Source organism: Oryctolagus cuniculus, chromosome 3 (assembly GCF_964237555.1).
Source record: "Oryctolagus cuniculus chromosome 3, mOryCun1.1, whole genome shotgun sequence".
Classification (NCBI taxonomy): Eukaryota; Metazoa; Chordata; class Mammalia; order Lagomorpha; family Leporidae; genus Oryctolagus; species Oryctolagus cuniculus.
In genome coordinates, this window is record NC_091434.1 from 184,538,648 (window position 1) to 184,566,168 (window position 27,521).

A 27,521-nucleotide genomic window follows, 5' to 3' on the forward strand; every position below is an offset into this window, starting at 1 on the left:
GTCAAAAAAAAAAAAAAAAAAAAAAAAAAAAAAAAAAAAAAACTAAGTATGTCTGAAATATTTCACAGTAAAAAGTTACATTAAACCTCGTAGGACTTCTGAATCCATCAAGATGATTGTTAACATACAGCGTAGGTCACAGAAAAGAAGAAAAGAGAGGGCTGGTGTTGACTGGGCGCGAGGGAGGCGTTGGTCTGGTGAATGATGGCTACGTCTGTGCTTGTGTGGAAGGAGCTGTGACCTCAGACCGGCCCCAGGTGGGCCTGTGCCTCCCTGAAACCCAAGGCTTTGAGGGTTTGCTGGAAAAGCCGCCCGCCCTGCCCGGACAGAGCGGTTTTCACTGACTGGGAAAGCCTGCGGCTGGGTCTCCCGCACGGGATTTCCCGACTGCCCGTGTGGCCCACAAAACTCCAACCTGGGAAACTCCCACCAGAGTCACCGTAGCTTGGGGACACCCAGGGACTCCTCAGCTGCCCTAGAGGGGCTCCCATAATCCTCTCCGTTAGCCCCCCCCCCCCCCCAGGCGGAGGGACGCTGCTGAAGACGAGCTCGCTACAGAACGTTGAACACAGAGGTGCAGGATTGATGTGAGAAGGCCCAGGCTCTCAGCGCTGGCTCGGGGTTCCGGGAATGTTGGTACTAACAGCTGGGCAGCCGAGTCTCCCGGAAGGCGGATCTGAGTGCGGTACCCAGGGTGCACTGCAGAGAGAGGGCGTGGAAGACAGCAGGCATGAGGCCGGGCACTGCGTGCACAGCAGGGCTGTCTCAGAATCACGTTTGAAAGTGTAGACACGGGCTGATGCTGTGGCTTAGTGGGCAAAGCTGCCGCTTGCAGCCCTGGTGTCCTGTATGGGCACCAGTTCGAGTCCCAGCAGTTCTACTTCTGATGCCACTCCCTGCTAATTGCCTGGAAAAGCAGTGGAGGCTAGCCCAGGTGCTTGGGCCGCTGCCCCCACGTGGGAGACCCAGCTGAAGCTCCTGGCTCCAGATCGGTGCAGCTCTGGCCGTTGCGGTCATGTGGGGAGTGAACCAGTGGATAGACGACCTCTCTAACTCTGCCTTTCAAATAAATAAAACACAAGTTCAAAGACTGTTATTTTTAAAAAATGCACTTGATGTTTCTCTTTCAAATCTATTTTATTGGGTGTTCACAGCAACGTAATGCTGACTTCTTTAAAAGGATCCAGGGGGCCGGCGCCGCGGCTCACTAGGCTAATCCTCCGCCTTGCGGCGCCAGCACACCGGGTTCTAGTCCCGGTTGGGGCGCCGGATTCTGTCCCGGTTGCCCCTCTTCCAGGCCAGCTCTCTGCTGTTGCCCGGGAGTGCAGTGGAGGATGGCCCAAGTGCTTGGGCCCTGCACCCCATGGGAGACCAGGAGAAGCACCTGGCTCCTGGCTTCGGATCAGCGCAGTGCGCCAGCCACAGTGCGCCAGCCGTGGCGGCCATTGGAGGGTGAACCAACGGCAAAAGGAAGACCTTTCTCTCTGTCTCTCTCTCTCTCACTATCCACTTTGCCTGTCAAAAAATAAAAAATAAATAAATAAATAAAAGGATCCAGGGTTGGTTAATCCCTGAGTTCCAGAGTGGTTGAAGCGTTGATGGTGTGCTCGGCCAGGAAGCAGGCAGCACCTGCCAAGGTCATGTCCAGTGAACCAAGGACCAACTGGGTGAGGCCTCGGGTGACTAAAGACGTTTGTTTTTGAAAAGCAGAGTGACCACGAGACAGAGATCTTCCACCCATTGGTTCACTATCCAGATGCCTGCAGCAGCCAGGGCTGGGCCAGGCCGAAGCCCGGAGCCTGGAGCTTCCTTTGGGTGTCTCAGGTGGGTGACGGGAGGTTTGATGACCTGGCCACTGTTTGCTGCTTCCTGGGAAGCTGGATCAGAATCAGAGGCAGGCCCCAGCCCAGGCGGCAGCTTCACCCACTGAGCCCAGGCGCTGTTTGCTTTCTAAACTGGTGTTTGCTTTGAAAACCTTTCCTAGGGTTGTTGGCATGAAGGTAAGGCCCTCGGGGTGGGGCGGTGAGCCTGGGCCACCCAGGTGGGCTCGGGTGTTCACAGAGATTGCTAGAAGGGCAGACAGCTGGTCGGAGGGGAGCAAAGGCAATCTGCAGACGGAAGCAGAGGTCAGAGGAGGGGGATTGGAAGCGGCTGCACTCTGGCGGGGAGGGCGGAAGGCGGGGGCTGCGAGCTTGCAGGGTACGGGCAGCATCCAGAAGCCGGGAGAGGCAGGCGGCTCTGCCCTGCGCCTCCAGGAGCAGCAGGCCGGCCGGCAGCTGGCGGCAGACCCACGGCGTCCCCACAGGTGAGCCCCGGCGTGGTGCACGGCGCTGCGTGGGGTAATCTAACAGGACCCCGGTGGGCTGTACCGCGATTCTAAGCAGAACTCTGTCATTGTAACTGAGCTCTCTTGTAGTCCCATGTATTCGGTTCATGTAAAACTGTGAAGACAGAATCTCACGGCCTCCCCAGGCTGTCAGCGAGTCTGGCGCACTCCTGGCCTGCCCGTCCCACAGCCAGGCTCACTGGAAAGCCGCAGCATTCCCACAAGGGACTGCGCGCCGCCCCCCCCCCCCCCCCCCCGTGAAGACCACTGAAAGCGGGGGTGACCAGCAGAGCGCTGCGTGGGGGATGGGTGTCTAGGGAGGCTGAAGGAATTCTGATTGCGGCCCGGGGCCAGTTTCTCAGTGTTTGGGGAAAAGCTGCCGCTGACCCGGGCACAGAGCAGTCAGGGCAAAGAAGAAAGTAGGGGGCCTGGGGCACCCCACAGTCCACTGTCTGACCAGCTCTCCGGCTCTCGGCCACCCACTCCCGCGATGCTGCCTGGGCAGGCGGGAAAGGGCCGCGTGCCTGGCCCCGTCTTTGGCCCTGACTTTATGAACTGCTGCAACCAACCACACCAACAGCAGCCACAGGTGCGTGTTAAAAAGCCTGAAGCCACAGCTCCCACAGGGCTGGCTGCCTGGGCCCCTCCCGCAAACCGAGCTCTTATCCTGGACGCCCGGGGTCCTCTCCCGACTGGTCCCTGCCTGTGAGAGTCTGGACGGAGGAGGGCTGACTGAGCCCAGGGCTCGGCCACCCCCGGGTGCAGCGTCCGCGGCTCTTCCTAGAGCTCAGTCCCGCAGAGCCGCTGGGCGCCGTTCAGCCGGTCAGAAGTGTTCTTGGCCTGGCAGACCAGTCTGTGCAAGCCGATCGTGTCCTGGGGCGTAGGTCTGTGGCCCGGGGCAGTGAAGGATGCAGGGTCCCTGGTGTTCCCTGAGGGTCTTCAGAGTGGGCGCGCTGAGCCCACGGAGCCGTGCCCCGCTTGCCGGCCTGGTCCCCACTGCTGGCATATGGGGCTCTCGCGAGCAGCTCTGGCTTTGGCGGTTGCCCCTTGTGGGGTGTGTTTGGTGCAGGGGCTGCTCAGTGCCACGTGCTGACCCCCAGGTTTGTGCGGTGGTGCTGCAGGTGTCTGGAGGCCCCATTTCCATGTGGGGTTCAGTTAGGCTCGCCGGGAGGGACCTAGACCCCACGGGGGTCGCCTCCTGGGGACCGGACGGCATGAAGCTGACAATGCCGTGGTGAAGTCAGCCTTGCTGGGGACAGGACGCCCAAGCTTGAATGGGGCTGATAGAGCAACAAAGGAGGGGCTGGCGCTGGGGTGTAGCAGGTTAAGCCTCTGCCTGCAGCATCCTGTACTGGCGCCGGTTCGAGTCCCAGCTGCCCCACTTCTGATCAGCTCTCTGCTAGTGGCCTAGGGAAGGAGTGGAGATGCCCCAAGTCCTTGGGCCCCTGCACCCGCGTGGGAGACTCAGAAGAAGCTTGTGGCTCGTGGCTTTGGTTCGGCCCAGCTCCTGCTGTTGTGGCCACTTGGGGAGTGAACCCGCGGATGGAACCCCACCCCACCCCACCCCCGCCGCCGCCTTTCAGATAAATTTGAAACAACAAAGGAGAAGGCTCCTCAAGCGATGGAAACAGTTCTAGGGACCCAGTGGGGGCTGGCGTTAGACTCCCCAGTGCCCACCCTCGGTAGTAATCCCGGTGGTCTTGAAGTTTCCCGGGAGGGCTCTCCAGACCTTGCCCACGCTGGGACAGGAGCTGCAGGTTCCACGGCGACTGAGATGAGTGAGCCCCACACCAGCAGGGTGCACTGCCCGCCCACTGCCAATGCATCTCCCGGAGAGGGGCAGGGCCAGGGCGCTGGGGGAGCATACTGGTCCAGGCCAGATCCGGGTCACGTGGGACGAGAGAGCAAGGTCGGGACAGCCCACGTGGGGCTGAGGTCTGGGCTCAGATGCTGCGATGCTGTCAAACCCTAACAGCTGGCACCAGTCTGCATTCCTACTTGGCCCCCATAGTGGGGCCCTCACTCGGGTGCAAACGGCTTCCCCTAAAACCAGAGGGCCCTTCGAGAGCTGCACTGTTCCTTGAAGAGGCCATGCCCCTCTGTTCATCCCGCTGCCTGTGGGTTAGGGGCAGACGAAGTCGCCACGTGGCGCTGTGCCTCCTGCCCAGCCCTGGGTCTGCACGCCTGTCAGTGCTCCTGGGCGCCAGGTCTCATTTGCAAGCCCCGCGGACTCGATCAGGGTCTGGCTTCTCTTAGGTGGGGGAAGCTTGCAGAGACCCCCGCGTCCGTGCACTGTGTGTGTGAGTGCTGGCAGCGCCCTCACTGGTCCAGCCTGGGCTCCCGGACCTCGCCAAGGGCAGGGCCGGCAGTACCCAGGGCAGCGCCCTCACTGGTCCAGCCTGGGCTCCTGGACCTCGCCAAGGGCAGGGCCGGCAGTACCCGGGGCAGTTCGTATTGCTGTTTCTCGCTGGGCCCTCGTGAGCCAGCTGGTTAGGTCCGTTTCCGAGAGGTGTGCCGCCCCCTGCAGCGTCCTCTCCAAGGTGTCCGCCGCGGCGTCTGCTGCTGCGGAGGTGAGCGGTGACTGGCACAAGCCGGAGTGCCTGCCCCTGTGTTCCCATCGGGGTGAGCGCTGTGAGCGGCCACAGTGACTTCAGCTCCTGGTGTGGCCGCTGATCCCGAGGTCTGCCCCACAGTGACCTTCCGGTCATGGACCCTTGATCTTGAACATCACTGAGTGACCTGCAGGGTCAGCCGGCTGCCCGCTGGGTGTGGCTCCCTCCCAGTCACTGACAGCCCGTGGCTCTGCCCACCCCAGGCCCCACCCTGGCGGCATCTGTGGCAGGCTGAGGGGGCCGAGGCCCACGCGGGAGCCATCTGCACACCAGGGGCGCCCATCTCCTGCACTGGACGGGTTCCCGCGGGTGGCTGAGGGCAGGTGCAGGGCCTGTGACTGGACGGCTTAGTGTGAGCTGTAGCCAGGGCCCTGCTTAGTGCCAGGGCCAAGGAGGGTCTGGCGAGCCTTGACGTGGGGTGAAACTCTGGCTGAGGGAGCGTGGTGGAGGAAGTGTGCCCGGGGGCCGGCGGGCGCCCATCGGTTACCCTCCCTCTGCCAGACGGCCAACCCGGTCCGTCCCCGGTCGCAGGAGCGTCTCACTGGGCCGTCTCCTATGGTGACTGCAGGAGAAAGCCTCGGCCGAGGGCACGCTGCCGCTGCCTTTGGGGGGCAGTCCCCGCGTGGCCCCTTCTCTGTCAGGCGGTGTGATGGCCTGCGGCATTGGGCTGAGTGGGGACTGAAGACCCTCTGACCCCCTAGTGGACTGCTGGGGCCGTGGTCCTGCCTGTGTCTCGTTCGTCACGGCTCTTGGCAAAACCTGAGCTGGCCCCACCCAGGCCCCATCCAGGAATTTTACTCGCAGTATCCCAGGCCCGGGCCTTCTGCAGACTGATAGCCCATCCCCTGGACTGGGGATGTTCTAGAACCCCTCTTGGGTAGCCTTTCGCGGGAGAAGCATATCTGTGGAAGTTAACAAAGTATCTCTGTAGGGATCCCAGGAATGCCAGACCTATCGCCCAGCTGGCGAAGTCTCTGGCCACTAACCAGGGCTGATCGTGGGACTCAGTACCTGGGAGCAGCTGACAGGCCCGCTGTTGGCCCTTGCTGGGGAAGACATGACGTCCCAGGACTCTGGGTCTGAACTCGGGACGGTATGCCGGGGGCAAGCGCTCCTCGGCCAGAGGGGAGTACCGCCATCCGTCCAGGCGCATGACGTTTTGGTTCATTAGCACATAGCTGCGTTCTCGCTGGAGTGCAGTCAGCCTAGGGTGTGGTCTGTCTGTGAAAGTGTGAAGGCAGGCCGCTGAGCCCAGTGGAGGCACTGGTCCAGTCAGCACCCTAGAGGGCGTGGTGGGAGTCCATCGGCTGCAGACCTGGGACCTGCGGGAGGTCCTCGGATTCCTGTCCGTGTGGGAGGCGGGACTTAGCAGCCAGCTTGTAGCTGTGGCCCAGCCTCTGTTGGCCTTTGGGGGGTGAACTAGCAGATAGGATCGATGGTCTCTCTCCCTCCCCTCCCCTCTGCCCTCCCCATCTCCCCCCCCACCGCTCCATCTTCTGGGGTGGTGCAGCCACCGGGGCCAACTCAAGGGAACCTGTGAATCCCTATTGCTACATGAAGCCTCTGTCCCCACCGTGTGGCCCTCCCCAGTAGACATGGCCCCTGTGCATGCTGGGTACTTGAGGCCTCTCGTCCCCGCCTTCCTGGTGTGGCCCTCCCCAGTGGACATAGCTGCTGTGCATGCTGGGTACTTGAGGCCTCTGTCCCCACCATGTGGCCCTACCCAGTGGACACGACCACTGTGCGTGCTGGGTACTTGAGGCCTCTGTCCCCGCCTTCCTGGTGTACCCCTCCCCAGTGGACACAGCCGCTGTGTGTGCCGGGTACTTGTCTCTGTTCCCGCCGTGTGGCCCTCCCCAGTGGACATGGCCCCTGTGCATGCTGGGTACTTGAGACCTCTCGTCCCCGCCTGCCCGGTGTGGCCCTCCCCAGTGGACGCGGCTGCTGTGCGGGCTGTGCTGTGGCTCTGGCCCTGCCCAGGAGCGTTGTGCTGTTTGTTCTCTGCACCCCTGCACTCCCAGCGTCTCGCTGGATCCTGTTGGGGGGACTTGCACCCCTTTGAAGGCAGTGCCCTCAGTGACCTAAGGACCTCCCACTTGGCCCCACCTATTAAAGGTTCACTGGGGACCAAGCCACATCCAAACCGTAGCACCTGATGACCTCACTGCACTGGGGACCAGGCCACATCCAAACCATAGCACCTATGACCTCACCGCACTGGGGACCAGGCCACATCCAAACCGTACTGCTGCTGCTTTTCTTCGTTTATTTCAAACAGTTACAGAGAGGTAGAGGCAGAGAGAGAGGTCTTCCATCCCTGGTTCACTCCCTAAATGGCCACAACATCCAGGGGTTGGGCCAGGCCGAAGCCAGGAGCTTCATCCGGGTCTCCCCTGTGAGTGCAGGGGCCGTCTTCTGCTTTCCCAGGCACATTAGGGAGCTGGGCTGTAAGTGGAGCAGCCGGGACTTGATCCGGCACCTAGGGGATGCCGGTGCTGTAGGTGGCGGCTTCGCCATAGTGCCGGCCCCAGGAGGTTGCTTTTTTTTTTTTTTTTTGACAGGCAGAGTGGACAGTGAGAGAGACAGAGAGAAAAGTCTTCCTTTGCCGTTGGTTCACCCTCCAATGGCCGCCACGGCTGGTGCGCTGCGGCCGGCGCACCGCGCTGATCCGATGGCAGGAGCCAGGTATTTCTCCTGGTCTCCCATGGGGTGCAGAATCCGGCGCCCCGACCGGGACTAGAACCCGGTGTGCTGGCGCCGCAGGGCGGAGGATTAGCCTAGCGAGCCGTGGCGCCGGCCCAGGAGGGTCCTTCTGAGAGGCCCTTTCCCTGAGAGCCGCCTGTCTGAGCGCTGTGGCTTCGTGGCGTGTTTGGTGAAATGCCCCCTCCCTCTGGGCAGCCTCGCGCTGGCGGCAGCCCTCGGTTACGTCTGCCTTTTGTGTCCCTTTGCGCCTTTTCTGTTGGCAGTCCCTGTGTGCGCCCTGCGCCGGCGCCTTCCTGTTCACCCTCCGTGAGCATAGCAGGGCCACGTGTGGGCCGGTGGGGAGGGCCTGGGCTGTGGCCAGGCGTGTGTGCCCTGGCCTCCGCGTCCCCCGGTTAAGGGACTGCCGCTGGCCCCCACCCGCGCTCACCGGCGGACTGCCACCGGCCTCCACCTGCGCCTCCTTGGCTCATCCCAGCGGCCTCTGCGGGTCCGGGCAAGCCCCTGCATGAGCACCTGGTGAGCCCTGTTCCCTGGGGTATGCCACAGACTCCCCTGGTTGGCCCGACACCCACAGACACACGTTTAGTGTCTGCACACGTGGCATCCTGCCCTCGTACGCAAGAGCTTGGTGTCTCCCGAGTGCATCAGAGCCAAAGACTCCGCTTCTGCCGCTGCTTCTCCTTGGTGCTTCCGGGGAGACTCGGGGGAAAGCTGCATTGTGGATTTTTCAACTGGAAGCTATCCCTATTCTTCGAGCTGCTGCAGCAGCCAGCGCCGGTGTAGAAAGCTGACAGAGGGGAGCCCTCGGCTGCAGATGAATCTAGAGACGTCCGTCTCTGAACAAGGCTGCGCAGCTGACGGCTTCCGCCGGGGAGTTCACAGCTGCCGGGTGAGGTCCCACACGGTGGGAACAGACGGTGAAACAGGACCTGCTTGGGGGCGGGGGCGTTCGTGCAGCAGGCAGACTGCTGCCGGAGTCCCCGGGCTCAAGTCCCGCTCCACCTGTGATCCCGCTCCCTAATAATGTGCGTCCTGAGAGGGGGCAATGGGACTCAAAGACCTGGTCCACGCCGACTGCCCCCCCCCCCCCGAGACCTGGATTAAGTTTGGGGCTCCCAGCTTTGGCCTGGCCCCGCCCTGGCTGTACAGGGCGTTTGGGGAGTGAAAAAGCAGACTGAAAGTCTCTTTACCTTCTAAATAAATAAATAGGACTTGGCTATTAGGATTGAATTGTGTCCCCTACAACATGTTGAAGTCCTAACTAATGTGACCTGATTTAGCAATAGGGTCATTCGGTTCCACCTAACAGTGGACACAGAGACCGACACGACAGGGAGAAGACAGCCGTGGAATGCTGGGGCTATCAGGAGGAGGGGGCCGGGGACAGATGCCCCCCCCCCCCGAGAATGTGGCCCTGCGAGTGCCCTGATCTTGGACTTTGACCTCCAGGACTGCAGGGCGATAGCTTGGAGGTGGCTAAGCCGCCAATTCTGGGTGTAGTCAGCCCTCCAAACAAATGGGTTCTGCCTCCTGGATGCGATCCACGAACAGAACATTCTGGAAAAGCGGCTGCGTCTGTGCTGAATGGGTTCCGGCTTGCTTGCCACAAGTCCCTCAACAATGCGCCGGGACAGCTGCTCACCTAGCGTGCACGCTGCGTAGGGATCAGAGACGCGTGGGGATTCCTGTGCACGTGGCGCGAAGGCCGCCCCACTCTACACAAGGGACTTGCGCGTCGGCAGACGTGGGGACCCGGGGGTCCCTGCAGCCGCCCAGAGGCCACTGTTCCTCGTGCCTGGCAGTCCCAGCAGGACCCGGAGGATGGGGCTGTTCAGGTCTCTTGCACGTCACTTTGCCAGAGGATCACGATGCCCGGAACTGGGGAGAAAGCAGGGAACGGCTGTGGGTCTTGGGGTGCAGCGTGGACAGGAATGGGAACCGGGAGTCCGCGGCCAGCCCTCAGTTCCCCGGGTGAGCCCCGCAGGCTCTGACCGCGCGGCGCCTTTCAAACCTCGGCTCCAACTGCTCCCCTCAGCGTCTCCCTCTCCGTCCATGCTGCGCGCTTCCCCCAACACCACTCCAGGAAGTTCCCATCGGTCCCCAGAGCCACCGGATTCACTATCTGCTGTAGGGCTTAACTTAAACAGATCATGTGGCACGTACGTGTTCGACGGTGCTGCTGGGGCATACATCAGCAACTCTGCTGAGTGGAAAGACCATTTTATTTATTTATTTATTTATTTTTTGGACAGGCAGAGTTAGAGACAGAGAGAAAGGTCTTCCTTCCGTTGGTTCCCCCCCTCAAATGGCTGCTGCGGCCAGTGTGCTGCACCGATCCGAAGCCAGGAGCCAGGTGCTTCTCCTGGTCTCCCATGGGGTGCAGGGCCCAAGCACTTGGGCCATCCTCCACTGCACTCCCGGGCCACAGCAGAGAGCTGGACCGGAAGAGGGGCAACCGGGACAGAACCCGGCGCCCCAACTGGGACTAGAACCCAGTGTGTCAGCGCCGCAGGCGGAGGATTAGCCAAGTAAGCTGTGGCGCCAGCCAAAATACAATTTTTTAAAATTCATTCCAGGGCCAGCACCGTAGCACAACAGGTTAATCCTCTGCCTGCAGCACCAGCATCCCATATGGGCACTGCTTCGAGTCCCGGCTGTTCCTCTTCTTCTTCTTCTTCTTCTTTTTTTTTTTTTTTAATGGTGAAAAAAGCATATTTAGAACTAGCCAGCTGGACTCGGTTCAGAGGATCCCAATTTTGTTGGCAACGTCCAGAGCACCACAGTCAGGAGCCAGCCGCACACACGCCTTCTTCCCTCCATCAGTCTGATCAGGTGTTGACTGGCCACATCAGTGTCATAGTTTCTTCACAGCTCGTTGGATCTGGTGCTTGTTGGCCTTGACACCCACAGTGAACACCTGTGTGTCGTTGTCTCTGTCTTCATGGCCGACCCCGTGGTCGGAGGGAACTTGATGATGGCACAGTGGTCAAGCTTGTTTCTCCTGGGGGCGCTCCTCCAAGGGTATTTGGGCTGCCGGTGGTGGCGTAGTGTCTTGGGCTGCCGGGAGGTGGGGGATGTGCGGATCCTTTTCTTGTGGCTGTGAGTGCCTTTCAGCACTGCCTTCCTGGCCTTCAAGGCCTTCGCTTTGGCCTCAACTTCAGGAGGGGCAGCGGCTTCCTTCTTCGCCTTCGGCGCCATCTTGGTGAAAGCCCAGCTGCTCCACTTCCAATCCGGCTCTCTGCTGTGTCCTGGGAAAGCAGTGGAAGATGGCCCGGGTGCTTGGGCCCCTGCACCTGTGTGGGAGACCCAGAAGAAGCTCCTGGCTTTGGATTGGCGCAGCTCCGACTGTTGTGGCCATCTGGGGAGTGAACCAATGGAAGGAAGACTCTCTCTGTCTCTACCCCTCTCTATAACTTCGCCTTTCAAATAAATAAAATAAGATCCATTCACTAACTGATGAACACTAAGGTGGTTTCCAGTTTGGGGCTGTTATGATGTTATAAGTTAAGCTGGTATGAACAGTGAAAGATGTTTTATTTGCATTTACTTGGGAGGCAGACAGGAAGACCTTCCACCTGCTGTTCACTGCCCAGATGGCCAGTACCTGAGGTTGGGTTAGGCCAAAGCCCGGAGCCGGGCGTCTTTGCTGCCACGCCAGAGGCCCGTCCTGCCGTGACCACGAGAGGTGCAGGCTCCCGCTTCTCTCGCACTCCTGCAGCGGCTCACCGGGTCCTGTGGAGAGTCGGCACCCCCCCCCTCCCAGGCAGGTGTCCCGTCGATGACTGGGGACGGTCCAGTGGCTCCACGTCTGGTCAACAACTGGTGTTCAGTCTTTTATTTTTTAATTGACATAAATTGTTCCTGTCTATGGGTAATGTGCTATGTTGCTGTCTCCTTGCACATGTGTGTGGTGTAATGTTCAAATCCGGGGAACACGTCTACCCCAGGTGTTCGCTGGCTGGCCTCGGTGGAATGATTCAAAATCCTTCCTTTTTGATTATTTTGAAACACACAGTAAGTACCGGCAGCTCTGCTCGCCCTGCCTTGTGCTGGAACGGCTGAGCTTAGTACTCCTGCCTAAACACATCCTGGGGTCTGTTCCTCAGCCGCCCCTCCACCCCAGCCCAGCCCAGCCCACCCCTCAGCCTCTCGGAACCATTACGAGGTTGCTCTAAAAGGTCAGGGGAAATGGACTAAGATCTTGATTTTGGTGCAAACTCTGAGCTCCACGCAGTTTGTCATAATACACGTTTTCCGTACACTTCTTGAATACTTGCACACATGGTTTCCAAACAAATTTAAACTCCTGGATAAACTTACCTGCATTTCCCACAGCTCTGTGACGCACCCTTGTTCTCGCCTCAACTTCTGTGGGATCGGCTTCCTTACATCCCACAAGGCGAGGTCGTACGCTTGTCTGTCTGTGCCTGCCTTGCCTCCCTCAACACCGAGACTACAGTCCCATCGTGTTGTCTCGACCCACGTGTCGCCCTTTTCATGACCGAGTAGCACTCCACCGTGTGCGCTCCACGTTTGCCAGTGAGCCCACGGCTTCTCGGCCTTGCGGTTAGTGCGGCAGTGGCGTGGGGGTGCAGACGTCCCTTAGACGCGCTGGTCCCTTTCCCTCTGGCTGTGCGCCCAGCGGCGGAGTTGCTGATCTGTGCTTAACTTTCCGAGGCACCGTTTCCGGTGACGGCTGTGCTACCTCGGAGCCCCGGCGACCGCGTGGGAGCGCCCGCTTCCTGTGGGTCCTCAGCGCTGGTCTTGTGTGATAGTAGACTCCAGCGCCGGGTGGCATGGCATCCCCCCGATGACGACTGACATTTGTCTACTTCTGAGGAATGTCTACTCGGGTCTGTCGCCCATCTTTTAAACTGGATTATTTGCATTGGTGGGTTTTGGTTTTGTACTTTGTTTTGGCTGGTTTGTACCGCTGTTTGAATGGCTTATATGCTTTCTTCCAGGGGTACCATAGTTTCATGTCTTACATTTAAATCTTTAGTCCATTTTGAAGTGATTTGTCTATCTGGTGAGAGATAGATAGGAGGTTAGTTTCATTCTTCATTTGAATGTCAAACATTTTTATTTGAAGATTTTTTAAAAGATATGTCTTATTTATTTGAAGGAGTTACAGAGAACCCACTGGTTCACTCTCCGAATAGCTGCAACAGGCAGGCTCAGTCAGCGGAAGCCAGGAGCTACGTACCGTATTCTCACTTGGGTGCAGGGGTCCAAGCACTTGGGCCATCCTCCACCGCTTTCCCAGGCCACAGCAGGGAGCTGGATCAGAAGTGAGGCAGCTGGGATGAGAACTGGTGCCCACATGGGATCCTGCCCTTGCAGGCGGTGGCTTAACCTGTTAAGCCACAACCCTGATCCCTTGAAGATATTTTTGCTTGAAAGGAAGAGTTAGAGGGAGAGACAGATCTTCCATCCACTGGTTCACGCCCCAAATGACTGGTATGGTTGGTCGGGGGTGGGCCAGGCCAAAGCCTGGAGGTGGAATTCCACCTGAGTCTCCCACACGGGTGCAGGGCCAGCACCTGGGCCATCACCCACTGCCTTCCCAGGTGCATCAGCGGGAGCTGGATGGGAGGTGGAGCTCAGATGAGCTGCTAGCAGTGCGGGCTGTGGCTTAACCTGCTCCACAAGCATCACTTATTAGAGGCCGTCCTGTCTCCAACGCTTGTTTTCAGCACTTGTGTCAAATCAGTTGGCTGTAGATGCACGGTTGAGTTCCCAGGTTTCTATTCGGCTCCGTTGGTCTATGTGTCGCCCTCTTTTGATTGCTGTAGCTTTGTGCCGTGTATTTTGAAGCCTGATAGTGTTCTGTTTCCTGTTCTGTTCTTTCGGCTCCAGACTGCTTTGTCTACCAGAGGGCGGGCTCCATATGAATTTAGGGTTGCTTTCCTGGGTGGGGAGAGGCTGCCTGGCTCTGCTGGCCTCAGCTGGGCTCCTCCACCTACAAGTCGGCTTGGGTTTTCTCCTCGTCTGGCCTTGGCCGAGCCGCTCCTGCCGCATTTCCCCGTGCTCCGTGGGCTACCAGGGGAGTGGGCTGGGTTCACAATCACAGCAGAGGCGCCAGGGGCAAGGCCTCCTGAGGACTAGGTCGGACCCCCGCACCGCCCCCGCTGCAGCCAACCGGCCAGGGCCGCGGTGAAGGGCCGGGGATCTGCAAGGTCAGGTGGGGGAAGTGGGCCACACACACGCCCTCCTGCGGTCTGGTACCGGGGAGGGTGAGTAGCAGCTGAGTGAGCTCCAGTGGGAGGGACTGGGCGGCCCCTCTCCAGGCCATTTCCTGCTTCACGGGGCTCTGCGGGTGGCCGGCCCCTGACCAGGGGGGCAGTGACCAGCAGGTGACTGTGCTCCCGAGAGGGGCCCCAGGGTCCTTCCCTGTTGGCACAAGGGAGGCCGGGCACCCAGGCACGGAGCAGCAGCGCCCGGCACATCCGGGGGGAAGCCCACCCATCTCCTGATGCCACGGCTGCCGCTCTGGCCAGCCTCATGTGCCACACGTAACCTAAGTAAACATGGACGGGCAAGGCCCCTAGAGACCTCGGGGGAACCGAGAGCAGGGTTACAGCCGGGCCTGGGGAGCAGCTGGAGTGGGGGCCCCTTCCTGTTGGCTTCTGCTCCGCACCCTCTGGGCCACTGTCCCTTTTAGAAGGGCCACCAAGCTCTTCCATGCCCCCAGGTCAAGAGCAGTCTGGCCTGCAGGAGGCTCCGGCACTCGCCTCTAGGGCAGTGACCTGTGGCTGTAAGGGACGTGGAAACTTCCACACGGCAAAGCAGGGCTGCAGCGTAGGGCCGAGGGCGCTTCCTGGGAAGGGCAGGAGGGGAAGGGTGCAGGGAGCAGCAGGAATCTTCCACGGGGCCCTGCACAGATGACTAAGGACCCGCCCGGGGCAGCGTCCAGGCTGAGGGCGCACTCCCTGGGGAACAGCTGACGTCCCTCCCCAAACACGCACGGAATACCAACAAGCACCTGGAACAGCAGGCAGGGGTCAGGCCTGGCCACATCCTAGATCCTACTCGCCCATCATATCAACACCCAGCCGCTCCTCTCGTCAGAGAAGGCCAGACAGGCACTGGTGCATTAACAGAATTTGGGGAAGGAGCTGGAGCTCGGGTGAGACCTGTGGGTGCCAGGGACCGGAGGCGCAACGGTGGTTTCACGGTTGCGTGCTGTCACGCGGGATGCATCTGTCAGAACGCGCAGGACACTTCCAGTGGGTGAATCTGTATTAGGCACACGCGACATCCCCATAAAGCAGCTTTCGATCGCAGTCAGCCACTGCCACTTTTCAGTTTTGTTTGAGGACTACAACTTCATGCACCTGACACACACACAGCGGAAACAAGCGCCCCCGCCCCCGGCTCCCGCCTGTCTCCTCCCTCGTCCTCTCCCACTCCCACTCCTATGTTTCAGAGGTGAATTTGCAGTCCATCTTTCTACTGATGAGATTAACCCTACACTAAGTAGACAGTTCCCCGATTCGTACGAAGAAGTAAAGAACTAAACAAACAAGGAAAACTTTATTTGGAAGGGAGAGAGACAGCAAGCCACAGAATGGTCTCCCATCTGCTGGGTCACTTCTCAGGCAACGCTAACAGCCAGGGCTGGGCCACGGCAGCAGTCGGGTCTCCCGAGTGGGTGGCCATTCTCGGACATCCTTAATGAGGCTTTCCCTTTAAATAGACTCGACACTGAGACACAGGCCCTGCCGCTGGCGCCGCTTCAATCCCGCAGGCCCTATCGTGAGAGCTTGAGTACCTTTTTGACATTTTTAGTTTTAAAATTTATATTATTTGTATACCCATAATAAAAGTGACTATTGCTAACAAGAATAACTTTTTCAAGATGTTTTAAACTTGAAAGGCACAGTGATGGAGATGCCACCCGCTGACTCACGCCACAACGGCTGCGGTCTGCTTTAGATTGCTACCATTTCCTCGGGTTTTCCAGGAAGATTGGGAATCCATCTCGACCTCCATGTTCAAGGTAAAGACAGAGCTGAACCAGCGACGTGCACTTCACGTAAGCGCAAATGACCGAATCTGAGGTCCCGGTAACTCTAAAACTCTTCCACACAGCAGTCGGGGCATGTTGTTAAAAATCAACATAAGCCGGCGCCGCGGCTCACTAGGCTAATCCTCCGCCTAGCGGCGCCGGCACACCAGGTTCTAGTCCCGGTCGGGGCGCCGGATTCTGTCCCGGTTGCCCCTCTTCCAGGCCAGCCCTCTGCTGTGGCCAGGGAGTGCAGTGGAGGATGCCCAGGTGCTTGGGCCCTGCACCCCATGGGAGACCAGGAAAAGCACCTGGCTCCTGGCTCCTGCCATCCGATCAGCGCGGTGCGCCGGCTGCGGCGGCCATTGGAGGGTGAACCAACGGCAAAGGAAGACCTTTCTCTCTCTGTCTCTCTCTCTCACTGTCCACTCTGCCTGTCAAAAAAAAAAAAAAAAAAATCAACATAGGCCGGTGCTGTGGCAGTGGCACCAGTTCTAGTCCCGGCTGCTCCTCTTCCGATCCAGCTCTCTGCTATGGCCTGGGAAAGCAGTAGAAGATGGCCAAGTCCTTGGGCCCCTGCACCCACGTGGGAGACCTGAAAGAAGCTCCTGGCTCCTGGCTTCAGATCAGCCTGTCTCTCGTGTCTGAAGGCCCAGTCCTGCAGGCGCACGGTCGGTGCCGCCTCTCTGTAGGGATCTACCAGAGTGCACCTGCTCTCACTGACGGGTGCTGGATGCTGGGAGCACGGCTGCTATGAGCAAATACAAGTCTTTGTGTGGCTGGGCTGACAGTTCCCTTGGGAAACTAGGCCCAGGCTTGCTCAGTGGGATAAAATACAAGTAGAAGATACATTTTAATTTTAAGAAACTGACAAACTGTTTTCCAAAGTGGCTACCATTGACCATCCAACCAGCAAAATCTAAGTTCCAACTGCCCACATCTTTATCATACTTTGTGTTGTCAGTCTTATGTGCACCTGGAAGGCAGAGAGATGGAGATCTTCCACCTGCTGGGTCTTTTCCCCCAGAAGCCCACAACTGGGACTGAGGCAGGTGCCAGGAACTCCATCTTGGTTTCCCATGTCAGTGGAAGGGCCCCCACCTGGGTGCACATCAGCAGGAAGCTGCATCAGAAGCAGAGCCGGGGGGGGGGGGGGGGGGGCTGGTGCCTGCAGCGCCAGCATCCCACAAGGGTACCGACACATGTCCCAACCACTCCACTTCCCACCCAGCTCCCTGCTAAAGGGCTGGGAAAATCAGTAGCAGATGGCCCAAGTGCTTGAACCCCTGCCACCCACTTGGGAGACGCAGAGGAGAATCCTGGCTCCTAGCTCCACACCGGCCCAGTTTTGGCTGTTGAGGCCATCTAGGGAGTGTACCAGCGAATGGAATCTAACTCTGCCTTCCAAATAAATAAACCAATTAAACTTAGAAAATAAAACGCAGAGCTGGGACTCAAACCCAGGCACTCTGATATGGGATGCAAGCATCCCAAGTGGTATCTTTTCCACGGTTCACTGGCTGGGCCAGTCTGAGCCAGGAGCTTCTTCCAGGTCTCACACATGGGTACAGGGGCCCAAACACGTGAGCCATCTGCTGCTTTCCCAGGTCATTAGCGGGGACCTGGGTGGGAAGAGGAGCAGCCACGACTCCAAGCGGCACCCATATGGGATGCCGGCGCCTTTACGTGCTGTGCCACAGTGCAGAACCCCCAAGTGCTGTTTTCACTGTTAGGCTAGTTTCCCAATGTAAACGTTTTGACACAAATACTTTATGATCCGGGGTATTTGTATTCTTATCACCTAAGAGATTTTAACATTGATGTCAAGTACTTTGTGCCCATTTTTCCCCAAACACTTGTTTTCCAGGGAGCCAAAATATGTAACTCACATATTCCACCCGGATGACTATGGGTGTTGTCTCTAGTTCGAGTGAATGTGAAAGTCAAGTCAGACTGTAAAACAGGACAGTTATTCTGCTTCAGCCATTTTAAAGGCCTTTTTGTTCACTGGCTAGATGTTTATTGTCCCCCCCCCCTTTTTTTTTTAAAGATTTTATTTAAGAGGCAGAGTTAGAGACAGAAAGGTCTTCTGTCTGTTGGTTCATTCCCCAAATGGCCACGACGACCAGAGCTGCGCTGATCCGAAGCCAGGAGCCAGGTGCTTCCTCCTGGTCTCCCATATGGGTGCAGGGGCCCAAGCACTTGGGGCATCCTCCACTGCTTTCCCAGGCCACAGCAGAGAGCTGGGTAGGAAGAGGAACGGCCAGGACTAGAACTGGTGTCCTTATGGGATGCTGGTGCCACAGGCAGAGGATTAACCTGTGCCACAGCACCAGCCCCTTCCTTTCTTAAAAGATTTATTGGGGCCGACCCTATGGCATAGCGGGTAAAGCTGCTGCCTGCATTGTCGGCATTGTCGGCATTGTGGGCACCAGTTTGAGTCCCAGCTGCTCCAGTTCCAATCCAGCTCTCTATGGCCTGGGAAAGCAGTAGAAGATGGCCCAAGTCCTTGGGCCCCTGCACCCATGTGGGAGACCAGGAGGAAGCTCCTGGCTTCGCAGATCAGCACAGCTCTGGCCGTTGTGGCCATCTGGGGAGTGAACCAGTGTGGCATCACATCGTCCAAGACCATGCCGGTCTTCCTCAACCTCATCTTCTGGGGTGCGGCTGGCATCTTGTGCTACGTGGGAGCCTACGTCTTCATCACCTACGACCACTACGACCGCTTCTTTGAGGATGTGTTCACGCTCATTCCCGCCGTGGGGATCATAGCAGCAGGAGCCCTGCTTTTCGTCATTGGGCTCCTCGGGAGTCACTGCGGACTCACGTTTGTCATCACCCTGCTCTTGGTTTTTGTCACAGGAGCTGTGGAGCGGTTTTGTGATACGTTTACAGAGCAAAGGTGGAAAATGAGGTTGAGCATTCAGAAGGTGTACAAGACCTACAACGGCACCAACGCCGACACTGCTAGCCGGGCTATCGATTACGTCCAGGGACAGCTGCACCGCAGTGGAATTCACAACTACTCAGACTGGGAAAATACAGACTGGTTCAAAGAAAGCAAAAGCCAGCGGGTGGCCAGTGGCTGTCTCGGCAGCCTGGCCCCGCCCACCCTGGTGGTGAAGCAGCTGCAGGTGACGCACGTTGCCCGCGCGGCGCTGGCGTTGGCAGCTATTTCCCTGTTGGGCGTGCTTCTCCGCCCTGGCGGCACCTACGCATAGTGGACAGCTCGGCCTGGGAGGGGCGGCCGTGGTGATCGGAGGGGATTGCGCTGGTCAGCTGGTGGAGACGTGCCCTGGTGTGGGACGGGGCGCTCGGCTTGGCACGGACCCACCTCCACCCGCTCTCAGTCTCCCCTTGTTCTAGCTGACTCTCCACGCCCGTTTTAAGCACGGTGGTGAATGTTCTAATTTCAGAACTGTTTGCAGGTCACATAGTACAGCAGAATTAGAGCGTGGGCCTGCTTCTGTAGCCTCTGAGCCGTGGTGGGGCAGGTGCTGAGGCATCGTTGGGGCCTTTTGTTCCACAGTGGAGAAGGCTTGGCCGAAGCTTTTGGGGGTGAGGAGAGGAAGCCAGCTGTCAGGTTAAAATTCACACCGGTCAGTGCCCCTCACTGGTGTCCTTTTAAAAACATTTTGTGTAGTCCAGCAGAACAGCAGCTGTACCAAATGGCGAACGTAGGTGTTAGGGTCATACAGTGTGGACCTTGGTTCACCGCCAGCATCAGAGACTGACCTTTGAGAGCAGTGGTTCCCATCAGTGCTGGCCTGGCGGGGCCTGGTGTGCACCGCTGTGCCCAGGGACTAGCGGGACGCAAGCCCACGCGTCACCTAACTCGCTAGAGAGAACACGCCCGTGTAGGCCAGCAGGGTAGGACGGGACATGTGTTCCGCTTGTACATAGGAAACTCAACTCAAACTCCCTATCAGCCCTCAAATGAAAAAGTGGTGGAATGAGAAGGCCATGCCAAGATGGCCACTGGCCGCGGGCTGCTTGCCTCAGGCCCGTCTTCACCCGACTCCTGGGGTCTGTGTGGTGGCTCCGCGCCTCTTGCCCCCACCACGCTCCTCCTCACAGAAACGAATCCACTGCAACGAACCAGTAGATGAAGACTCTCTGCCTAACTCTGCCTTTCAAAAAAATAAAAAAATAACAACCCACTATCTTCTAAAATACTTGAAAAGCAGAGATAATACAGAGGTGAGACAGAGATGTATCTTCCACCTGCTGGTTCACTCTCCAAATGGCTGCCAACAGCCAGGGCTGGGCCAGGCCTAAGCCAGGAGCATCTTGAGGGTCCCCCGCGTGGGTGCAGGGGCCCAAGGACTTGGACCATCCTCTGCTGCTTCCCCAGGCGCATTAGCAGGGAGCTGGATTGGAAGTGGAGCAGCCAGGACTCCAACCAGTGTTCACAGGGGATGCTGGTGCTGCAGGCTGAGGCGTAACCCTTTACACCACAGCACCAGCCCCTGGTGCTCCTTTGACACGCCCAGCCCAGCCTGTCACGTTGCTGTGCCAGAGGAGCCTAAGCGCAAATCACAAAGATGTCAGCTGTCATTTTTCAGACACTTTAAAATTTCATTTGAAAGACAGATCTGTCCACTTGCTGACTCACTGCCCAAATGAACACAACAGCCTGGTCTGGACTAGGCTGAAGCCAGGAGCCAGGAACTCAATACAGGTTCCCCATGTGGGTGGCAGGGACCCAGCCACTTAAACTGCCTGTCAGGTTGCACACCAGCAGGAAGCTGGCATCACAGATGGAGTGGCCAGGGCAGGGGTGGGTGGCAGAGCAAACCAGCAGGTGGAAGATCGCTAACTCCAGTTAGTAGTGGAGCTGGGATTTGTACCTGTGGACGAGGTGTGACATGGGAGGTGTGTGAGCCAAGTCATGTCTTAACCACTGTGCCAGATGCCCGCCCCTCACAACCTCCTATTAGCCACGTGGCATGACTCTGCCAATGACACCGCTGTCCTGGGCCCTCCAAGGAGGTAAGGAAAAACCCTGCGAGAGGGCAACCTTGTATCATCTTATTTATACCCTATGAAATCTTACCAAGATGTACACTTGTTTCCTGGTAGAAAAAACAGGTGCTTTTTGTCGTCAGGACAGCGGGCTGTGCAGAACTTCACTCTGGAGAGATGTGGAGACGGCTCCAGGCAGGAGGGGCAGCCCAGAGCCTCAGGGTAGCAGCTGATCATGGGTGAACTGTTACCCAAGTTAGATAACCATTTTTTAAGTCATAATGGTGGCTTTTTGAAGTAAAATAATAAAGATTAATCACCACCACCAGCACTTATTTGAAAGAAATTTGCAGGATAAGAATTCTTACCCCACTGAATGGCAAGGGTTTGTAGAAAACACGTGTGCTGGGTTGTGGCTCAAAAGGCTAATGCTGGAAGCTATTAATGGCTTATTAAGGGCAACTCTGAGGGGAAAAGAGACCTGGAACAAACAGTGCGGTTCATCTTGAGGCTCAGTAATGAGGCGGTCTTGGAAAACAAACCTACTTCACACAGCGCCCTTGTGCTGGGACTGATTCCGGTCTGACGACAGCAAAATGAGGCCGGCTGATGGAAGGGGCAACACTTCACATGCTTGAACTTGACCTCCCAGTGACAAACGTGTTTGCAAATACAACCAATCTAGATTGTAATCTGTGCTGATTCAGGAGGACTATCTGGACGCAGACTGCATCTCTGAACGTCTAGAATTGTCCTGGAGAGTCCTGCCACACCCAGGATGGTGGCAGGAACCACGGACGGCGGCGCAGCCTCCACCACTGGGAAACCGCAGCCCCAGGAGCCACCTCACAGCCGCAGCGTTACCACTGCAAGTATTCGAGGTCAGTGGTACAGCTCAGTATCTAGGGCCAGCAAGTAAACACTCCGCCTGCGACACCGCTTCTCCTCCTGGCTGCTCCCTACCCGACCCACCTCCCTGTGAATGTGCCTGGGAGAGCAGCGGAGGATGGCCCAGGTCCTTGGGCCCCTGCTCCCATGTGAGGGACCCAGATGAAGCCCCTGGCTTTGGCCCAGTTGTACCATTTGGGAAGATGGAAGATCTCTCTGCATCTACCTCTTAAGAAAGAACTCTTTTTTAAAGGCAAACCTCTTCCAAAGAGGTATAAGCAAAACAAAAAGTTCAACATCTAGCTGTCAATGTATCACTATAATGGGTGACAGACACTGTCCCTTACCTTTCTTCTTTTACAGATTTATTTGAAAGGCAGAATGACAGATCTTTTATCTGCTGGTTCATTCCACAAATGCCTGTAACAGCCATGGCTGGGCCAGGCCAAAGGCAGGAGCCAAGCCCAGTACCCAGGTGTCTTACCTGGGTGGCAGGGACGCAAGCACTCGGGGCATCCCTCTGCTGCCTTCCAGGGTGCATGAGCAGGAAGGTGGATGTCCCTGGGGGGGACTTAACCTGTTGTGCCACAACACTCTGCCCCGGTACATACTCTCTGATCTACTACAAAATTCAACGTGCTTACAAGGATGGAGGAGAACAGTGCGGACAGCCAGGGACATGACAATGTCTCAACAACCCTGAAGGGGGGAATGGGCCCCCAGGGAGCTGGCTCTCTCCACAGGCTGGACCGACTGAGTGCATGGAGCCAAACGCGGCAGAACACCTTCAGCTGCCGAGGCCTTGCCAGGAGCACTGGGAGCTGTCCCCTTGGAGGCCAATCCGCTCTCACTGAAAGGGCACCGACTCCACTACCCGTCAGACCTGTACAACTCGGGGAACCAAAGACTGCAGCACTCTTGAAAGGCGGTTTTAGTTAATTAAACTCAGACACACATGCCCTTCCTTTAGTTCCTCAGATATTTTAGAATTATAATCGATACCCACCGACCACTATTCAAGTCACTAACATGTAGATAAATCTTCAATGCAGAAACTTAGTTTCGATAATGCTAATTACATACACAGTCTTTAATTTGTTGAATGAGAACAACAACAAACAGAACTGCTCTCTCTTCTGCAGATGCTGCCCCCTACAGAAGTGTGACAACCAGCCTGATGTGGCCGGGACCTGATCCGACCCTTGGCAGGTGTGCATGTATTTCCTTTGGTGCCTTGACGCTGTAACAGAAACAGTGGGAATGCCCACCGCAAGCAGCTCTGGTGACATTCACTAAACAAGCTACAGTCTAATGGTGGTGGTGATTGTTTGATTTCATTTTATTATTTTTTTTTACAATAGGGTATAGCCTTTATACTCCACACAAACAAAACAAGAAGTGCTTATTAAGAAATAGCCCCTGCCCCCACCCCCCTCAGAACATCCTGAACATAGCAATTCAATAGAACAGAAAAATCAAGACAAGTTTGATTTCAAATTTTCAATAAAAAAGCAAAAGTATGTAATGCAACAGCTGTTCAACTTTCAACTCTAAATAGGCACCATTAAACAAACCAACCCAGTATTTGAAATTTCTCCAGCACACATTCCAGTACAGATGCTAGGAACTAATGATGGGACTAGAACCTTACGACAGAAGCTGCATGGCTTTCCGCCCCTCTTTCGTCTATAGGTGGAGGGTGGAGGTGTTAGGGGAATACAAAAGTCAGAGGAAGAAAAATCAAAGAATTCCCAAAGCTGCTGCTGTTTGGACTAGAAAGGAAGACAGCATATTACAAGTGTTCAAAGATCCCCAAGGCAAGTAAACAATTCATTCACTAGCACTTCTACTTGAAAGAAGAGAGAGCAATGTCTTATAAAAAAAAATACTTTTAGAATTGTATCACGGGGTCACCAGAAACTATGGATGTAGTTTTAGGCTCCGTCTCTAGCCTAGCTGGATGGGTGCCTGGCTCTGTGCCCTGTGCGACCCTAAGCACAGCGAATCAGAGCTCCCCTGCTTCGAGCTCTCCAGAGCTGCTCCTGTCGTCTGCTCTGCCATTGGCACTCTCACAGGGCCTCTTCTTACCCTTTCCATCTCTGTCACGAGGTGATCTGTCTCTGTCACGGGATGCTAAGTCTTGGTCTCTGAATCTTTCTTTTGAGGATCTGAAAAATATTAATTTGAGGAGCAAAATATGTTGGGAAACCTAAAATCCAAATGAAAGAATAGGATAAATATTAAGTTACTGACAGCTGAATACACCTGAGACAAGTCAGTTTTCTGACAAGAAGATGGGTGATAACAGCTAAGGGTCAAAACACACCAGCTGAAGTGACGACTTCGAGGGGTTTCACCATCTCAGATGACCACAGGTTTCTCTAATCCACAGAACAGGGAGTATAAAAATAATATATAGATCAATAGCTTTGAAAAGGGAAAGGCAGGATCAGATTTCTAAAAAATATCTAATGAAAGGTACCAAAGTAAATAGAAATTAGTGACTCAGTATAGGGGTCAACCAACTTCTCTTTGCTGTCCAGCCAGATGATAAACACCGGAGGTGTTGCAGGTCACAGCCTCTGTGGTCTCGTCTTTTATTCTTTTTCCTCTTCTCTTTGTCAACCCTTTAACAGTGTCAAAACCATCCATAGCTTGCTGGCTGTACAAAACCAGGCTATAGGCCTGACACGGCCTACAGGCAACAGTTTGCCAAACCTGACTTAGATCACAGGATTACTCAATAACCATTTATTTTTAAAGTCTGCTTTATTCCTCCTTAGTTAACTCATTCAACCAAAAGAAAAGTAATGAAAGAAAGATGATCACACTATATAATAAATCTTTAACCATAAATGGTTCTTAATACTATCTTCTCCATTCCCGTACCCACAAACAACAAAAAAGTTCATGTGATTCAATCAGAAGGAAGCAGGAGATTATGGGATTAGAATAAATATGGAAACCTCTATGCATCTAACATAGAACAAATCAGTAACACATATTCCATTTATTTGGTTCTTTACAGGTGACACAGCATTTTATACAATCATCCCACGCAACCCACGTTCAGAATCAGGATGTGAGGCACTGCCAAGATGAGATGGGGCTACTTCAAAAAGTTCATAGAAAAATAAGATTTTGATGCAAAGATTTTGGAAATCCATACATAGTTTTTCCATCATATATTTACATTTTTGAGTTTTGTGAATCCCCCCCCCACACCCGTGCATGGATTTCAAAATGTCTTTTGGCACCAATGTTTTAATTCCATTTTCTAAGAACTTCTTGAAGTCATGTCATATTTTCAGGAAAATACTGTACTCAGTTTTAGAAATATAGTTGAGGGTTAGAAAAAAAAAAAGGTTGAAAGACTAATGTCAACTTTGAGCATTCTACTTAAGGTTTTGATAAGCTCAGTTAAAAAACGGGGGGACCACACAGCGCAAGTCTACACCAGCCCTACCCACAGCCTTTGTAGTAGAGGAATAACGAGATGACAGAACAATAGACACTGGACGGCTGCCAAGTCCCAGAGGGCAGTGACAGCCGAAATACAGCTGAGATGAGTTTCATCTGAAGTTCTGTGACTGCACTGTCCCACACACGAGCAGTCTCCATCATCACAATAAAGCACTACTCCTACCATCTGCCGAGCAGATGGAGACAACAGGTGGGATAATGAAGTCACGTGACCAAGATCACTGCTGTGACGTCCATGCTATACACACCTGAGTAAGAAGCTGACATCACTCTTACCCCTCATTTTTCACCCAGGGCAACTGCTGCCACCAGGGACAAGTCATAAAGACATTCCACTTACAGAGACCAATGTCACAGGAGGGGGCAGGAAAATTGGAAATTTTATCTTGAAAAATTAAATATATAGCAATTACTTGATGTCATCTTATATGTAATAACATGCAGATTTTATCAAAAATTAGCAGGTAACTGCTGTTAAAAACAAAGAATGAAGTTTTAGAACAGAATGTGAATTCAAAAACGAGAAGTGCTCTTGAGAAAAGCAAAACAGTTTTTGTAGAAATAAGCCTCTTTATGAACATGCTGAAAATCTCAGCTGTCAAAGATGCCACGTAGTATGGTGGGCAAGTCTTCCTGTACGACTTCATAAATGCGTGAAGCATCAGGACTAGGACCTCAGCCCCACCAGCAGGCACAGTGACAGCACAACCACAAGCAGCATGATTCTGGGGTTTGCGTGTGCACGCAAGACTCACTGAGAACTTTGAAAAGTGCCTCTTTCTGGACACTGCACTGAAGGTGGCCCAAAACCTCATCTCAAAAGTGTGAGAAAGGGGTCCTACAGATAAAACCATGCCCCTTCCAGATTCCGGGTGTGCATTCTCTGCATTTGCCTTATGCCACTCTTGATTCTACCTGTGTAGATCATACCCACTTCATTCAAATTTTATCTTCTACCTGAAGCCATTTTTGATGACTCTGGCATTTCCATCATCTGAAGTCTTAGGTAATTTATAACACAGTTTTAGCACTTTATAACAAAGTCTTACACCACTCTAATTGTTCTCAAAAATGCCAGGCCTATATTCCAACTCACATGGTACAACTTCAGTAAGGTTGCTCCACTCTTATATCTGTTATTTTTCACTAAGCCTTCATGAGTAGAAGTATGCAATGTGCAGTGATTAAAGTCACCTTGGGAAGTACCTGGGACAAGGCCGGCATACAAGAAATAAAATACTGATCGAGTGCCTATTAAACAACTCAGCTTCTGAGTGGTTTTCAAGGAATGGTTACTTGAGAGCTGGGTGGTAGGCAGGGAAGGAAAGATTTTAATAGCTTTCTGTGGATTCTATTTTGTACTTTACATGGAGTAATCCATAAGACTAGTACATACTAGGCACTCAAGAGAAATGTTTATCATATATATGCTCAACAATAACTATCAAGAAAAACAGCAATTCTAAGTACTGTTTATATTCTGTAGAAATTACTGGTGTTCAGGGCCTTAATGTGAGCTAAGGTTTTGGAAGGCAGGGCTACAGACTTGGAGTGCTGAACTCCTCTCCCACATGCTAGGCCTGTGCCATTCCCAGTAGACACTCGGGTCCGTAAACACACCTTACCCGTGTCTTCACCCCTCGAACCTTCTGAGTTTTTTTGTTATACCAAGGAAGATCTGTAGGATTCTGAATCTGCCCAGCAAGTCAAAGTTACAAAATAATGCATACTTATAGCACAGACTTAAGAATATACTAGAATGCGTCTGGTCTGAAAAAGTGAACCAGCTGAAATACATTTGGAGAACAGTAAGTCAAACAAAGCTAAACTCTTGTAATGAAAGGATTTGTCAGAGCCAAGAATTTGTTAATACACAACTGAAAAAAAAACTCCAAGAAAATCTGAAATCACTTGCCCATAAAATACTTTTTTCCAAGACACACTAAGCAGAGAAGAGTAATAATCTCTGCACACATCAACTCCAATTTCTCATTCTGGCTCATAAGTATATTCTTTCTGAACTGCCCATATGATCGGGGAGAAAATGTTATACACCAACACACAAATGTGTACATATTACCAGATGCAAGTTTCAAACCAATAATCTAAACTCGTAACATAAGTAAACATAAACAACGCTAAAACATAAAGGTAGCTCCATATCCTCTGATCGCCACGTCAATACCTCCTCTTAGATCGTTCTCTGCTCCTATCTCTAGAACTGTGCCGACTTCTCTGGTGGCTGCGGCTGCGGCTACGGCTGCTGGAACGGGACCGGTGGCGATGGCGCTTCTCCCGAGACTTGGAGCGAGTCCTCCTCTTGCGTTCTCGTGACATGGAGCGAGACCGATGCCTGCGATGCTCTCTGGACCTGGATCTGTAAGAGATCAGATTCCACATTCAGCTTCCTCAGCACTACAATTCTCCCCGATTTTTTGTTTTTAAAGATTTATTTATTCATGTGAAAGGCAGAGTTACAGACAGAGAGAGGGGTCTTCCACCCACTGGTTCACTCCACAGATGGCCGTATCTGCCA

At 54.8% G+C, this 27,521-nt stretch overlaps 1 protein-coding gene, 1 long non-coding RNA gene and 1 pseudogene across 9 annotated transcripts in view; 2 read left to right on the forward strand and 1 right to left on the reverse strand.

The window, feature by feature from the left end:
• Window positions 1-32: 32 nt before the first annotated feature.
• Window positions 33-27,174, forward strand: LOC138843132 (uncharacterized). The gene is made up of 2 exons (XR_011387519.1): window positions 33-15,643; window positions 22,645-27,174. It is a non-coding gene; the product is annotated as an uncharacterized lncRNA (long non-coding RNA).
• On the forward strand, window positions 17,558-24,724 carry LOC127488082 (tetraspanin-3 pseudogene; annotated as a pseudogene).
• The window catches only part of LUC7L2 (LUC7 like 2, pre-mRNA splicing factor), a 60,404-nt gene continuing 55,700 nt past the window's right edge, over window positions 22,818-27,521 (reverse strand). For all 8 annotated transcript variants that reach the window (XM_017338035.3, XM_070071430.1, XM_070071428.1 and 5 more), the window contains 2 exons: window positions 27,171-27,362; window positions 22,818-23,670 (listed from right to left, as the gene is read on the reverse strand). In XM_017338035.3, the coding sequence (XP_017193524.1) occupies window positions 23,508-23,670; window positions 27,171-27,362 (355 nt within the window). In that variant the 3' untranslated portion in view covers window positions 22,818-23,507. The remainder of the gene's footprint in view (window positions 23,671-27,170; window positions 27,363-27,521) is intronic.